We start from the raw sequence: 13,825 nt of genomic DNA, 5'->3' as shown, positions 1-13,825 counted from the left end.
ATCAAAATTAATTAGTATCAAAGCGGCAAAAACTTAAAATTTTACTTCTTTTCTCATAGCACGGAATATTTTAGACAAAAAGTCTTAATTTCAGATGCAAATCGTAGTGTTTTGATATTACATTCATTCATAAGCATAAAAGTCGTAGTTACTTATACACTTTTCAGAAAGGCGTGTGCATATTTTACTAAACTCTATCTAAGTCTATGACCGCCTACTACAAAATCAAAAGATTTGAGCAGCAAATGTATGGAAAATGGTGGATATGAAAAGTAAGTTTTATTTTTAACAAAAATTCAAGGTGTACACTAGGTATAAATCAGGAACTCCGATTTTTTGCGCCTCGAAAACAAATGATGGATATCTTTTTCCCCTACTCGAGTCTGATACAGGTAATTCAATACTTAATTTATTACATTTATATGAACAATACGTTATGCCACTCTTGTAAATTATTACTTTTACATTATTGCGATGATCGATGATCAATCGATGCATATGCATTTAAAATCCTTGTTTTTATTAGTTTAATTGATAAAACAATAATTTTGTCCTTGTCCATATTGCTGTAAATCCTCAAATATGAAAAAAGTTCAGTATGACTGTATTTGGGGTAGTTTTATTTGGTGTTTTGTCTAAAATGTGTAGTTTTTATTACTAAATGATGTGTCAAATACTATTAAATTATACTTAATGCTAAATATATTTACTTTAATGTTAACTACTATCAGAAAACTGGCAGTAAAACCTTGTTTGTATCGTTTGCTGTTGTTTGAAATACCTTGCAAGACCGATTTTCACACAAAATGGCCTCTCCTGTAAAATTACTAAAATGAAAATTGCAGTGTTATATGCCTTTTATGTACGGAGTTATTGTCTTAAACGTCGATTAATAATAAATTTCAATTTAAAATTCTATTATTTCATCAAAAACCCACCAGAAAACAAAGCCGAAAAAAAATGTTCAATTCCGGAACTAGTTCCGGAATTCCGGAATTGAAGTCCAATCTCGAAAACCAGTTCCGGAATTGAAAATCGTCCGATATTGCAAGCCCTAGGCAGTACTAAGTAAACGATGTATGGCATTTTATTCATATGAAGGCGCCACGTTTACAAACGTCTGCTGTTTTGTATTAGCATAATATAGGATTACAGAAGTCGGCAAGGAGGGGATATAATTATGTTATACATACCATACGCATAGAATGATAAAGGTCTTGAAATTAATAAGCACAGCGAACTTTTATGTCATCGTAAAATATCTCTCGGTATGTCTTTTTTAGGGTTCCGAAGTCAACTAGGAACCCTTATAGTTTCGCCATGTCTGTCTGTCCGTCCGTCCGTCCGTCCGTCCGTCCGTCCGTCCGTCCGTCCGTCCGTCCGTCCGTCCGCGGCTAATCTCAGTGACCGTTAGCACTAGAAAGCTGAAATTTGGTACCAATATCACGTCGACATTTGGTACCAATATCACGCCGACAAAGTGGTTAAATAAAAAGTGGAAAAAAATGTTTGGTTAGGGTATCCCCCCTACATGTAAAGTGGGGACTGTTTTTTTTTATTCCAACCCCAACGTGTGATATATTGTTCGATAGGTATTTAAAATGAATAAGGGTTTACTAAAATCGTTTTTTGTTAATATTAATATTTTCGGAAATAATCGCTCCTAAAGAAAAAAAAAGTGTGTCCTCCCCTCTAACTTTTGAACCATATGTTTATAAAATATGAAAAAAATCATAAAAGTAGAACGTTATAAAGAATTTCTAGGAAAATTATTTTGAACTTGATAGGTTCAGTAGTTTTTGAGAAAAATAAGTAAAACTACGGAACCCTACACTGAGCGTGGCCCGACACGCTCTTGGCCGGTTTTTTTTCTTCCTTGTCCTATTCCGGAATTTAGCCACGCTTTATGAGAGCATATGAAACTGATCCCAGATTTTTTGACAACGAGATTCATAGACGATCCAGAGGGGTAACTAGGCCGTATTGGGATTAGTCCGGTTCGGTCTCCTCACTTAATATGTACCTATCTCGTAATTTGTAGTTGTTGAGTGTAATTCAATTAGGTACCTACTTAGGATAGACTGCATTTCAGTTGCAAAATATGTATCTATCTCAACCACGCCTTAACGTGTCTACACAGTCTGGAGAGAGTCTAAATTTCATAGCCCATAATTTAAATCTAACAACGCACCTAGTCACCAGTGACATTGGCAATTGATGACGACCATTGTCACCAACGTCAGTGACAGTGAACTAGGTAATGAAAGTGCAAACAAAAATTACAACCTTCCCAAATATCTTCAGCAAACTAATGGCGAAAATCTTAAGGTTCAAAATGAAATAGATAGTAGATTTTAAACGGCAAAGATAAGTTTGTTTCATTAAGTGAGAGCAGTGGAAACATTATGATCAATTCGTTTCAATAGGAGCGTTAAACTTAAAGAAATTTTGACGTCACATTTGCACACTTGCGTTTTAATGAATGGAAGTTTAAAATTGATAATGCTTCTTCAAATATTATTTGCAAATGTGATTTGATTTAAGTAGGTACTTATATAGTTACATTACGATACAAGTGCGTAAAAAAGGAAGTTCGAAACGAGTAGCGATAAATTAAAACACGACCGAAGGGAGTGTTTTAAATCGAAACGAGCTACGAATTTCCTTTTCGCACGTGTATCGTACGACGTTTTTCAGTACAGATGAGCCTCCGAAGTTTCGACCTGGCATATAGAGTGGGGCCTGTAACAAAGGCGAAGAATTGAACTCTAGGCTATTCTCCTTATACTGATCAACATTTGTTCGGCGACTTTTAAAAATAACTTGTATTTTGATTTTTATCACCCTTGAAAGTTTTTTCTAAGAGGTAATGTATTGCGAATTCTGTTAAGTCTAAAGTGTGACAGACAACGTCAATGACAACAATAATGGCGTACATTGAAGCTAATATTTATTTTGTATGAAAAATTAAAAATTTAAAGACTTCATAATTTTTAAAAGTCACTGAACAAATGTTGATCAGTATAAGGAGAATAGCCTACAGTTCAATTCTTCGCCTTTGTTACAGGCCCCACTCTGTATAATGAACCACTTCTCGCACTAGTGCGTAGAAAAAACACCATCTGTACTGAAAAATTACTTACTTATTAAGTTTCGGGGATACCAAAATTCTTTATTTACATAATTATATAAGAAACTAAGACACTTGTAGCATTGTACCAAGGATACTGGCGACATTTCCTCGCTGACTTAAGTTTCAAATTTACGGACAGCATCAAATGTACCGGATGCAGCAATTCGCAAAAAGATGGTTTGCTCCGTTCTTACACGTAATATTAACACTAGATATATCTATCTTTTGATGAGCTTTTAAAAATGGTGCTTTCCTTGAAACGTTATTTTGAATACGGACTCTATTAAATACCTTCCTTTGATTATCATAACAAGTGATCCTATAATCCAAAATCACGGCAATGAATATTCACACCTAAAGATATCTTGATACTCTTAAATCAAAAGATGTTCTTGATTTAAAAGGGTACCTCTTGTCAACGATGTTATTAATAAATATTTATTACTGCTTTTAATATCACTGACAAATCATTTCCATCATAGATCAAGATCGTATCAGAGTATAACCATAAATCTTATCTAGTCAATCACGTGCATCATTCACTTCCGAAATGACATAAGTGTAATAAAATCTGTATTAAAATGTGTCGTTCATGACTTGACGACGTTATACAGCTTTAACATCATGTTTTGGTCGCTGTCTTCAATTAGCTGCAGACGGCGCCTTTTGAGGACTACCTCAGATAAATTTTGCAGTAGTATTATGAGAGTATAGAGCTGAGCATTTCTTTTTTTTTTGCCAATTTTTTTTTTATTGTTTTAGGGTATTTTAGGTCAATTATTGTACTCAGAATCACGAGTACTTACTTTCAATCTCACTGGGAGACAAAGTGTCCCAGAATTTCCATACATTTTTTTACTTTCCTCTTTTGTTACCCCATACAACATGTACGGAAAATGGTAACAAAATAGGAAAAAAATGTATAAATTTTATTTATTCAAAACACTTAAATAAAAATTCCATACAATAAATATCAACCGATTAAAAATAAAAATTAAACTAAAAATCTAAATCTAAGGAGGGCCCCTGAGGCATAGTGCCCAAGATGCTGGCAGCATTTCCTCGCTGAATTGCAATACTTATACGTTGAGCGAGGAAGCTGCCAGCTCTTTTGTCTGGGACAATTGTATGGGACAATTTTTTTAACTACTAGGATTGAAAAGGCTAGTAATTCTGAGTAGAAATAGCATTTTTTTTTTCAAAAATATCACACCTCATAAAAGTGGCAAAAAAAAAAGAAATGCTCAGCTGAGAAATGACAATTACTGGATAATTGCATCATTTTATTAGTCTCTAGCAAATAAATAAATTTATCTAAAAAGTTTTCATAACTACTAACATTAGTTTTTCTGTTCCAGAACTCAAATATCCACACTAATATTATAAATGGGAAAGTGTGTGTGTCTGTTTATTTGTCCGTGTCTCACGGGCTTCACGGCAAAACGGAGCGACAAATTAACGTGATTTTTTAAGTGGAGATAGTTGGAGGGATGGAGAGTGACTTAGGCTACTTTTTGTCTCTTTCTAACGCGAGCGAAGCCGCGGGAAAAAGCTAGTATTTTATAATTTCACAATTAATAAATTAAAATAGATAATTTTAACTAAGTCACACAATAAATTAAAAAAATAAATTTTATTTATTTAGTCGTATGGCAAAGAACAGAAACATTCATAAGTTAAAAAAAATAAATATAACTTGCATACATTTTAATGAATCTAATGACAATTGGCATATTATTATAAGAATACTAAATATAAAATCAGACTGACAAACAGACGACATCCCAAATTAATTAGCTATTTCGGAACATCAAACGAATCCCAACAAAAGTTCCCGTCATGTCCAACACCAGTTTTATGAATGAACAACCATCTTAAATGTTGAGTGACACGATCGTCACAACAGTTGAAACGACGTTCAAACCGTCTTTATATCTAAATTGAAACAAAAACCGATCTGAAACCGAATTACCAAAAAACATGCAAAATAAACCTTAAGGTGGTAACTGTAAGGTCTTTGTCAGTCTTCATTATTTAATAATGGATCCGGTGAAAACAAAAGAATGATGAATTAACGCGGATGCGTGTGAGTTGTCATTTCACTCGTTCAAAGAAAAAAAGCTTACGTCATGTCATCAGGTACCTTCAAATTAAAGCTTTCTCTAGATGTCTTAAAGTTGATTTTTAAATAGTTATGTCGTGAATTTAAATCGTTTTGATAGTTGGCTAGTAAGTCATTTGTCTCTGAGTGGTCACGCTCAGTATGAGGATAATTGAGGCGTCCGAGACTTGAAAGATGTCAGTTTTGATTATAAATCTTGTAAAGCAGGCATGAAATAATTAGGAAGTGACAAAGACACTGGTGCGATATCTGTACTAAATTCAACTAGTTAACACAGTCGCTATTTTGTGATATCTAGAGTTTTTATTAGAAAGATAAGTAATTCAACTGGGATTCGATATATGTACATCATAAAACTATGGATCGTGTCTATTATCGTCCTCTGTACTCATATAGACGTTCAGACCAAGCGGTTTGTCTTTGCTTGTATGTTTTAGGTAATGGAACGAATACATAACTCAGGACATAAGCCTGCCATGGCATAAGCCGTGTCTGACACATTCTGGAGCATTGGAGGTCTATCACCGTGTTCTCAAAATTCCGCCCAAAAGCGAGTGTGTGGCCACCCCTGACAGGGCCGTGAGAGTCCAACCTACCCTCTTGTCCATCCAGGGTCAAAAGGAGAAATAATGTCTAAAAATTTTCAGTCTTCGTAAATGTTTAAAGACATGCAAGTGAAGTGTGATTTAGAATGGCGAGACATGTCAATGACCATCAACCAATTGCAAATATTAACGGTTCCAAATAAGAAATGCAATATCTAAACAGATTTTATGGCTTTTAAATCAGTTTTATTGACCATCAAGAGATGTGTGTTCATCAAAATGTCATTATTATCAGTTCTAAACGTCAAGCAAATGGCGATAGCAGTAACCGGCCAATTGTTATTTTACTTCGCTAGACAATTATGGTAGGTAAGTACCTACAATTAGGCACGCATTTAAATTATGTGCAGGAAACCTAGGTGGGAATCACCAAATATGTAAGTCCTGTGGAAGACCAGGGGCCCATTTTTTTGAAGCTACAAGTTACAATTTACTAGTGGTTGTCAATGCGACAAGTTGGAAAGAGACTTCCGCTTGTAACTTGTAATTTTCCGTTTTGAGAAATGGGCCCCAGCGCTGACTCCACGTAGTCCACCTATAAAGTGTTTCTCTCTGGCGCTGTGGGCTGGACTAGCAACGACGACTATAGGTGTTCTTTGCTTTGCGGTTTTGATAAGACCTTGACGAAGTTGGTTAAATTTTTCTAATCTTTTACTTACAACATACATTAACATACCTTGACAATTTTGAACACCTTAAGCAGTCAAGCGTGTGAAACGTATCTGAAAGAAAATAAAATAATGATTATTAAATTACATAATACATACAACTATTTATATTTTATTGAATATTTTTCGATTTGTTCTTCTTCAAGTAGTCACACTACTATATATAAATTATAAATTTAAATAGATATCATACACGAAAGAAAAACGACAGGGCCCACTGGTTCCCGACTCGGCCACCACTGGGCCCTGTGCACGAGATTTGTTAACATAAAGTACGATTATTTGAAATTAATTGAAGGGATATTTACAAAAACAACATAACTGCTTAGAGCGGTTGACACTTTTAGAACAACATTTTTGATCGTGACAGGTGTCAACCAGTGTAGTCAGTTATGTTGTTTTTGTAAACATCCCTTCAATTAGGACTGAATAAATCTGTGGGAACCTCAGATAAATAGGTTTAAAACTCAAAGGTGGGAACAGTAGGTAAGATTAGTAAAAAACGTAACGTACCTTACTCATTTCAAGTGGCGATATCGTTTAATAACGAGGTTGATAAACAGATAAGTGATAATTGTTTATGAAAATCATAGATACTATTTAAAATCATCCTATAAGTGGTTTGATGTCATAGGCACTTTTTGTCCGATGCCTGAATTGATATCTATTTAAATTTATTACATAATACATAATATAAATATATATTACAGTTAAGTAATGGCGAAGATACATTTAAGAGCAATACCTACAGACTATTAAAATGTTATTTCCCAGGACCACTAAAACCAACGAAAATGGAGGGTTTAACCGAGGGTTAACCCACCATTTTATATGGAATTTGACAGTAGACACTAGACAGCCCACTAACCTTGGGTTAAGCGGGTGGTGCAAGTGGCACTTACAAAACTAATTATTGCATATTATCTCGTTGTACAGGAAAAGATATCTTACAGTGTATATCTCACCAAAACAAAAATTATCATACCAAAATGATGTCTTACCAGATTGACATCTAAAGGACATCATTTTGATATGAAATGCAAGTTAGTGTTATCTTGGACCTTTAAATCTGAAATTAGCATTACAAAGACAAGCGCCCTCAATACGGAACGTTACACAATGTTAATAAGGTCCCTGTTTAAACAAGCAGGCCGACGTTTCAATGAGCACCGTGAACATTCGCAGAAACGCCAGGCTTACCATATTCTGATCATTCAAATGATTTCGCTGACAACCCTAACAAACAACGCAGCAGGAGCGCCCATAACTTCACCCGCAATCCAAACCACTATTCAATGTATAATTCTAACTTTATATCCATTAAAATTAAATGCATAATCCTATAAACATTCCTAACACGTGCTGGATAAACCAGCAAATTCCGATATAATTTCCGATGTTATTATGAAACGCTATGAATTGAAATTAGTTTGCAAATACCCGAGCATCTCCATTCACGAAATATCACTCCTTGACTGAGCAAACGCGGCCGTAAATACAAACCAAACACTATGATTTGTGATAATTACACTTAATACTAACGTCGAGTGTAATGCATTCGTAAATCTAAATAGAATATCTGGGCTGCGGTAGATTTAGACTCCCAACAGTGTTGGTACGAGTACTAAACATATCATACGAGCATCCTTATGTTGACACGATTATAAAGACGTAGGAGCCACTCAAACTGGACAGCAAGTTATCCAATGCGACTAAGGGTCCACCATGGCAGGTAAGGCTTAGTTTGTTAAGTCGTTAGAGAAGGATCAAAAGTGAACAGCGATTACACAAAAATCCAATCTAATTACCACATCTTTTGTGGCCTAAAAGCCGCCATTGTAGTCCAAGGGTTACGTCGAGTAACTGAATAATCAGTATCAATATTTGTGCTTCAATTTGTTTGTGTAAGGCAGGCGCCCTGTAGTGTTATATTCGACAAGCGTAGTTTTATTTCTCTGAGAAGATTCGTCAGGACACCGTGGGAAAGCGGAGCTTACGCAAGGGTCAATATTGGTTCACACAATTTGATTGTAGCACTCGGAGGTAGTTTTTCGGAGATACCGTCAAACAACTCTGCAGCCCGACCGTACCTTTTACACCTACGTTCTCAGATGTTTGTGTTTGTAATTAGTTGTTCTGTCGCGTTGCCGATATATAATGGTAAATAATGCATTGTTGTGGGTCATTTTTATGACTGGGAGTCCGGAATTCGTCATGGGTGGCAGTCGACGCTTGCTTCAATGTAATAACGTTGTTTTCCTACAGTAATGGAACTTATGTGTTATGCGTTTTATTTCTCACGATATTTATGCGTGCATTTAAATGTGTGCTTTGCTTTATCTACTATTATTTATTGCATCGTGCATGATGAATTTGGTTTTACGATAAACGATAAATTTATCAATCATCAAGTACCAGTAATGTAAAGTACTGCAAGTCAAGTACACACCATTCCGGAATAAGCTTAGATTTACCTATTTACGATAATTTTACCTGTAAAGTATGTATTAGGGCTCTGGATATTCGTTACTACCCGCCGATCCGTGCGTCCGGCCCCTTAGCCCCGGCGGTGCTAAGCGTCCGAACTACCCGAACCCGCCGAAGTCCGTTCCCGTGTAGTGCCGTTCGCGCGTGTAGTGCCGAATCGGCGTTCGGGGCCGGACGGCCGGACGCACGGACTTCGGCTCCGTTCGGGTATTGAACACACGAGGCGGCCGGCGGACCGATCGACTTATTACCGTGCCGGTTTGTAGGTAATATTGTTTGCACTTGTCTTGTTCCCGTTACGTTATAGGCTACTCGTACAGATTAGATAATATGGTGATATTCAATACAAATTTACAAACGTATTCCTATAGGTCCATAATTCGCCAGGCACACTAGTCTACTGGTTTTTTTTTTCAATAAAGTTGCTTAAGAAAATTGCGAAAAGTAGAGTTTAATGGACTTTATTTGTCTCCAGACCCTCTAGCACAACTTGCCTTGTCGCGCGCGAGTCCATACTTGAAGTCGCGCTTGATGTATGGACTCGCGTGCGACAAGGCAAGTTGTGCTAAAGGGTCAGGTTAACTAATAGAAGTCTAAACAGGGTATTGGTTTGTGTGAAAAATACTATATTAGTTCTATTACCTGATTGTTGTATGATTTTCATGGTGCCTTACTAACTACCTAAAGGGACCATACCACCTATAGGTACTTACTATATGTAGATGTACATATATGTTGACAAATATACTTCAAAATATTGTCTTCGGTTACCGCGACAGTTACTCATGCAATTTATTATAGTTATACCTATGTCTCATAGTTTTAAAATAAATAAATAGATATTGGGGACATTACACAGATCGACTTAGCCCTAAACTAAGTAAATCTTGTACAATGAGTGCTAAGCGACAATATACATACTTAAATAGATAAATACATAACTATGGAAACGGATTATATCGCGTATTGAATTTACAATTCATCCCGACGTTTCGGACACTTTACAGCGTCAATTGTAAATTCATTACTTATAGGCGATATAGTTTTATTCCATAAAAGATCCTTCAAATTAAGGAAATGTATTTGAACTATCGAGTTATTCGTTTTTATCTAAGAAGTTAGTAGAATTAACGTCGCATGAGAAGAAAAAGGTAATAATGACTTGTGGGCGGCACAATAACCAATACCCGTGGTGATTTTTACTGATAATAATGACACTCAAACCTCACACCCGGCTTCCCTTTGACATGGACAAACCTTTTGTTTGAAAATTTCTAGATGTAGCCGCGTTGTTTTACAAATACCTAGTAAAGAATGGTATTTTTTTTTGTTATTTTGGAGGGAACCACTTTGAAGTGAATATGTATCCATAGTCCTAGTTCTTAACTTGAACTAGTCGGATAGGGTGTGAGTGTGACAAAAAGCATGAGACTTGACATGTATATAAACCAGGGTTCGAAAGGATAATTATCAACGATAATTATCACGATAATTATCACGATAATTATCGTGATAATAACAGGTGGATAATTATCAATTGATAATAACAAAAAATTGCGTCTGTGAAATAAACTATATTCTAAGTATCCAAACGTGTATTTCTGCGCTTGTTGCGTCTATCCGAACGCACGTCTAGCCGCGACACGGGGATTCCCCCAATTCACAAAAAATGTCAGTTGGTGTTATGTAAAGTCAAGTGAACTCGAATGTCATTGGTTTATTAAGTTAAATATTGTTTAGTGTGTTGAATTTGAACAATGCCGCGCGAGAAAGATCCAGTGTGGTCATTCTTTAGTTGCACGAAGACAAAAAATACTGGGTTATGGGCTCGGTGCAAAAAATGTGACAAAGAGATGCAAGGAATACTAAATAGAATGAAATCTCACGTAAAAGTATGTCAGCCGCAAGTACACATAGCAGAACCAGATCCACAGCCATCATTGCCATCAACCAGTTCCAGTTCAGTTCAGTCTCAGTCACATCTGACTGGGCAAAACACAGGTTTGGCATTTCATGTTTCTTTATGAACAGTTATATTTACAATCATAAATTATAATAATTAATCTCAAATTGTTGATACACGAGAACGAGAACAAAGATCAGTTTATTAAGTCAGTTCAAAGCTCACACGCAGACGCAATAAGAGGCCAGTAGTTTCAAGCAGCAGCAGCGCGACTCCGCGCGGCAATTTCAAATTCTAGTACCTAAATAAATTTGTATTTTGTATCGCTAATAAGAGTGATAAGAGTAATAAGACTTGTACGCGCGACGGGTCGCGTGATTATGTGAAATAACTGTCTCTAAGTAACCTCAACCTCAGTTTTTTTTAAGAATACCTAAATAAATTAGTTTTTTTTTTGTTTAGGCAAAACAATAGAAGCTAGTGAAGAAACTGGAAGTAGCCGAAAGCAGTTATCTACACAATCGAAAATACTATGTCTTAAAAATTCCGAAGTCATAACAACAACCAAGGAATATAAGCAAAAAATTGATATGCAGGTCGGAAAATACTTTTACGCGACTAACACTCCATTCAATCATGTTGAACACGAAGAGTTTAAAAAATTATGCGCCCTTTTACGTCCTGGGTATAGACCTCCATCAGCATATGAAATAGGCAATCCCATATTAGAAAAAAATTATGCTGAGACAATGACTATATGTAAAGAAAAACTTACGAATCAAACAGTTTGCATGTCTCAGGATGGCTGGAGCAATGTTCATACTGAACCTCTGGTTTGCAGCAACATTGTTACTGCTCAAGGCGACTCAATTTTTGTTGATTGTGCGGATACAAAAGAAAATCCACACACAGCTCTTAATTTGAAGGACATCGCACTAAAATCAATCGCTAAAGCTAAGCAGGAATTAGGCGTTACTGTTAGAAGTTTTGTCACAGACAGTGCTGCTAATGAGCGATTAATGCGGAGTCATCTTGAGAAAACTGAAGACGTGGACATAATACAATATGGATGTTCAGCTCACATCTTAAATCTACTGGCTAAAGATTTGGAGATCCCTGCCGTTACCGCATCGATAATGAAAGTAATAAAATACTTTCGCAACCATCACATTCCAGCAGCTCTATACAAACAAGCAGGTGGTAAAAAGTTAGTCCTCCCTCTAGAAGTACGTTGGAACACGATGAACGACGCTATTCGCTCGTATCTGGATAACAGAGGAATTTTAGTTCAAGTTAGCCAAGACCATAAAGACAAAATCGATAGGGAGGTTATAAAAATTGTGAATGACTGTCAGATTACAATGAATGCTGTAGATTTCCTTAAAACATTGTCACCCATTGCAACAGCTCTCGACAGGATGCAACGTAATACTACCACAATAGCTATAGCTGTTGAAATATGGAATAAACTCGAGTTTGACCTGTTGGGTAACAGTGCATACCAAAATGCAAAAACAAAGAAAATCTTTTTGAGTCGTAGAGCAATGGCACTGCAAGGCTTACATTACGCTGGAAATATGGTAGATCATAGGTTCCTTGGTCGAAACCTAAACAATGAACAGAAAAAACAAGCGTATAACTTCATAACTGCTGGAGAAGTTGATGAAAACTTTGCTCCTTTCATAATGGCACTAACAGCAAAAGCTTACCCTTTTCCCAAATTCATGTTTGGCGAAACGTTCAAGAACACCTGCCCTATTTTGTGGTGGACTTCCGTGACTCTAGAAGATGAAGAGAGATGGCCACAAAAAGAAAAGTTCGTAAAGTTTTGTGAACAGTTATTAACCGCAATAGCTTCAACTGCACCATTAGAGAGATGTTTTTCATCATTTGGGCTAGTGCAGTCAAAGCTAAGAAACAGACTGGGCAATGAAAAGGCTGCAAAGCTGGTTTTCTTGTTTAAATATTATAACCAAGAGGATAAAACCAAGAAGCAAGATCTTAGTTGGATTTTAGAGGAACAAATAAGTTCTACTGAAGCTGTAGCAACGACAATGCCAATGGAAATAGAATCACCATCGGATGAAGATATTCCTTTGGCTTCTTTGGTCAAGTAATTTATGTTCAAATCTGACGAACACAGATTTTCATTAAATCTACTGTTAATTATTAGTGTTGATTTGTGTAGTATGTTATGTAAGAAAAATTAACAATTTTTTGTTTTTAAACAATAAACCACTGATATTTCTTCTGAAACAATTTTACAAATGATCTTTTAATACTGGTGATAATAATCGATAATTATCCGATAATTATCGGATAATTATCGGATAATTATCCGATAATTATCACGGGTCGTTATTATCTTGATAATTTCGAACCCTGATATAAACTTACAAACACTTAACAGAAAAAAAGTACGCAGACGCCGAGGTGTCAATGTTTCCCCACTTTTCCTTCATTTCTATATCACTATTTTCAGTTTTTTTTGTATTGTCATGAAAACCGTAAAAGCTATAATCACGATGTTTAGGAAAAGTATTTCTCCAAAAAAAATTCTACAATACTGTCTTTTAAGGTATATAGCTTTAACTCATCATTTTCAAATTATGTTTAAGTCCCCCGCATAATATTTGTGTTTAACTACCTACTAGTGGGATGAGTAGGGGTAGCAGTACCGACTGTTAGTAATATACTTTAAATGGAAATATTGTAGAAAATTTCATGATACGTCTCCTAGACATCTTTCTGGTAAGTACCTATTCGTAATATTTACTTACCAAAACCTTTATAATAGTTTTCGTGAAAATTTAAAAAAGCTAAAAATGGGAGATAATAGTGGGGGGAAGAGATTGACTCCTCGGCGTGTTTCTACTTCTATTTATTCTTATGCACGTCAAAGCTATG

At 35.8% G+C, this 13,825-nt stretch overlaps 2 protein-coding genes across 3 annotated transcripts in view; one reads left to right on the top strand and one right to left on the bottom strand.

The window, feature by feature from the left end:
* LOC125234004 overlaps nucleotides 1–13,825 on the bottom strand; it is a 315,889-nt gene that overhangs the window by 106,830 nt on the left and 195,234 nt on the right. For both annotated transcript variants that reach the window (XM_048140185.1, XM_048140186.1), the window contains one exon: nucleotides 6,537–6,582. The gene's annotated coding sequence lies outside the window, so the exon portion shown is untranslated. The remainder of the gene's footprint in view (nucleotides 1–6,536; nucleotides 6,583–13,825) is intronic.
* On the top strand, nucleotides 10,466–13,035 carry LOC125234188. Its single transcript, XM_048140395.1, has 2 exons — nucleotides 10,466–11,016; nucleotides 11,381–13,035. Exons 1-2 carry the CDS (start codon nucleotides 10,773–10,775, stop codon nucleotides 13,033–13,035), a joined length of 1,899 nt encoding a protein of 632 aa, XP_047996352.1. The 5' UTR covers nucleotides 10,466–10,772.

The sequence above is a fragment of the Leguminivora glycinivorella genome, chromosome 15 (assembly GCF_023078275.1).
Source record: "Leguminivora glycinivorella isolate SPB_JAAS2020 chromosome 15, LegGlyc_1.1, whole genome shotgun sequence".
Lineage (NCBI taxonomy): Eukaryota > Metazoa > Arthropoda > Insecta > Lepidoptera > Tortricidae > Leguminivora > Leguminivora glycinivorella.
This window is presented reverse-complemented; position numbering and strand designations above follow the sequence as displayed.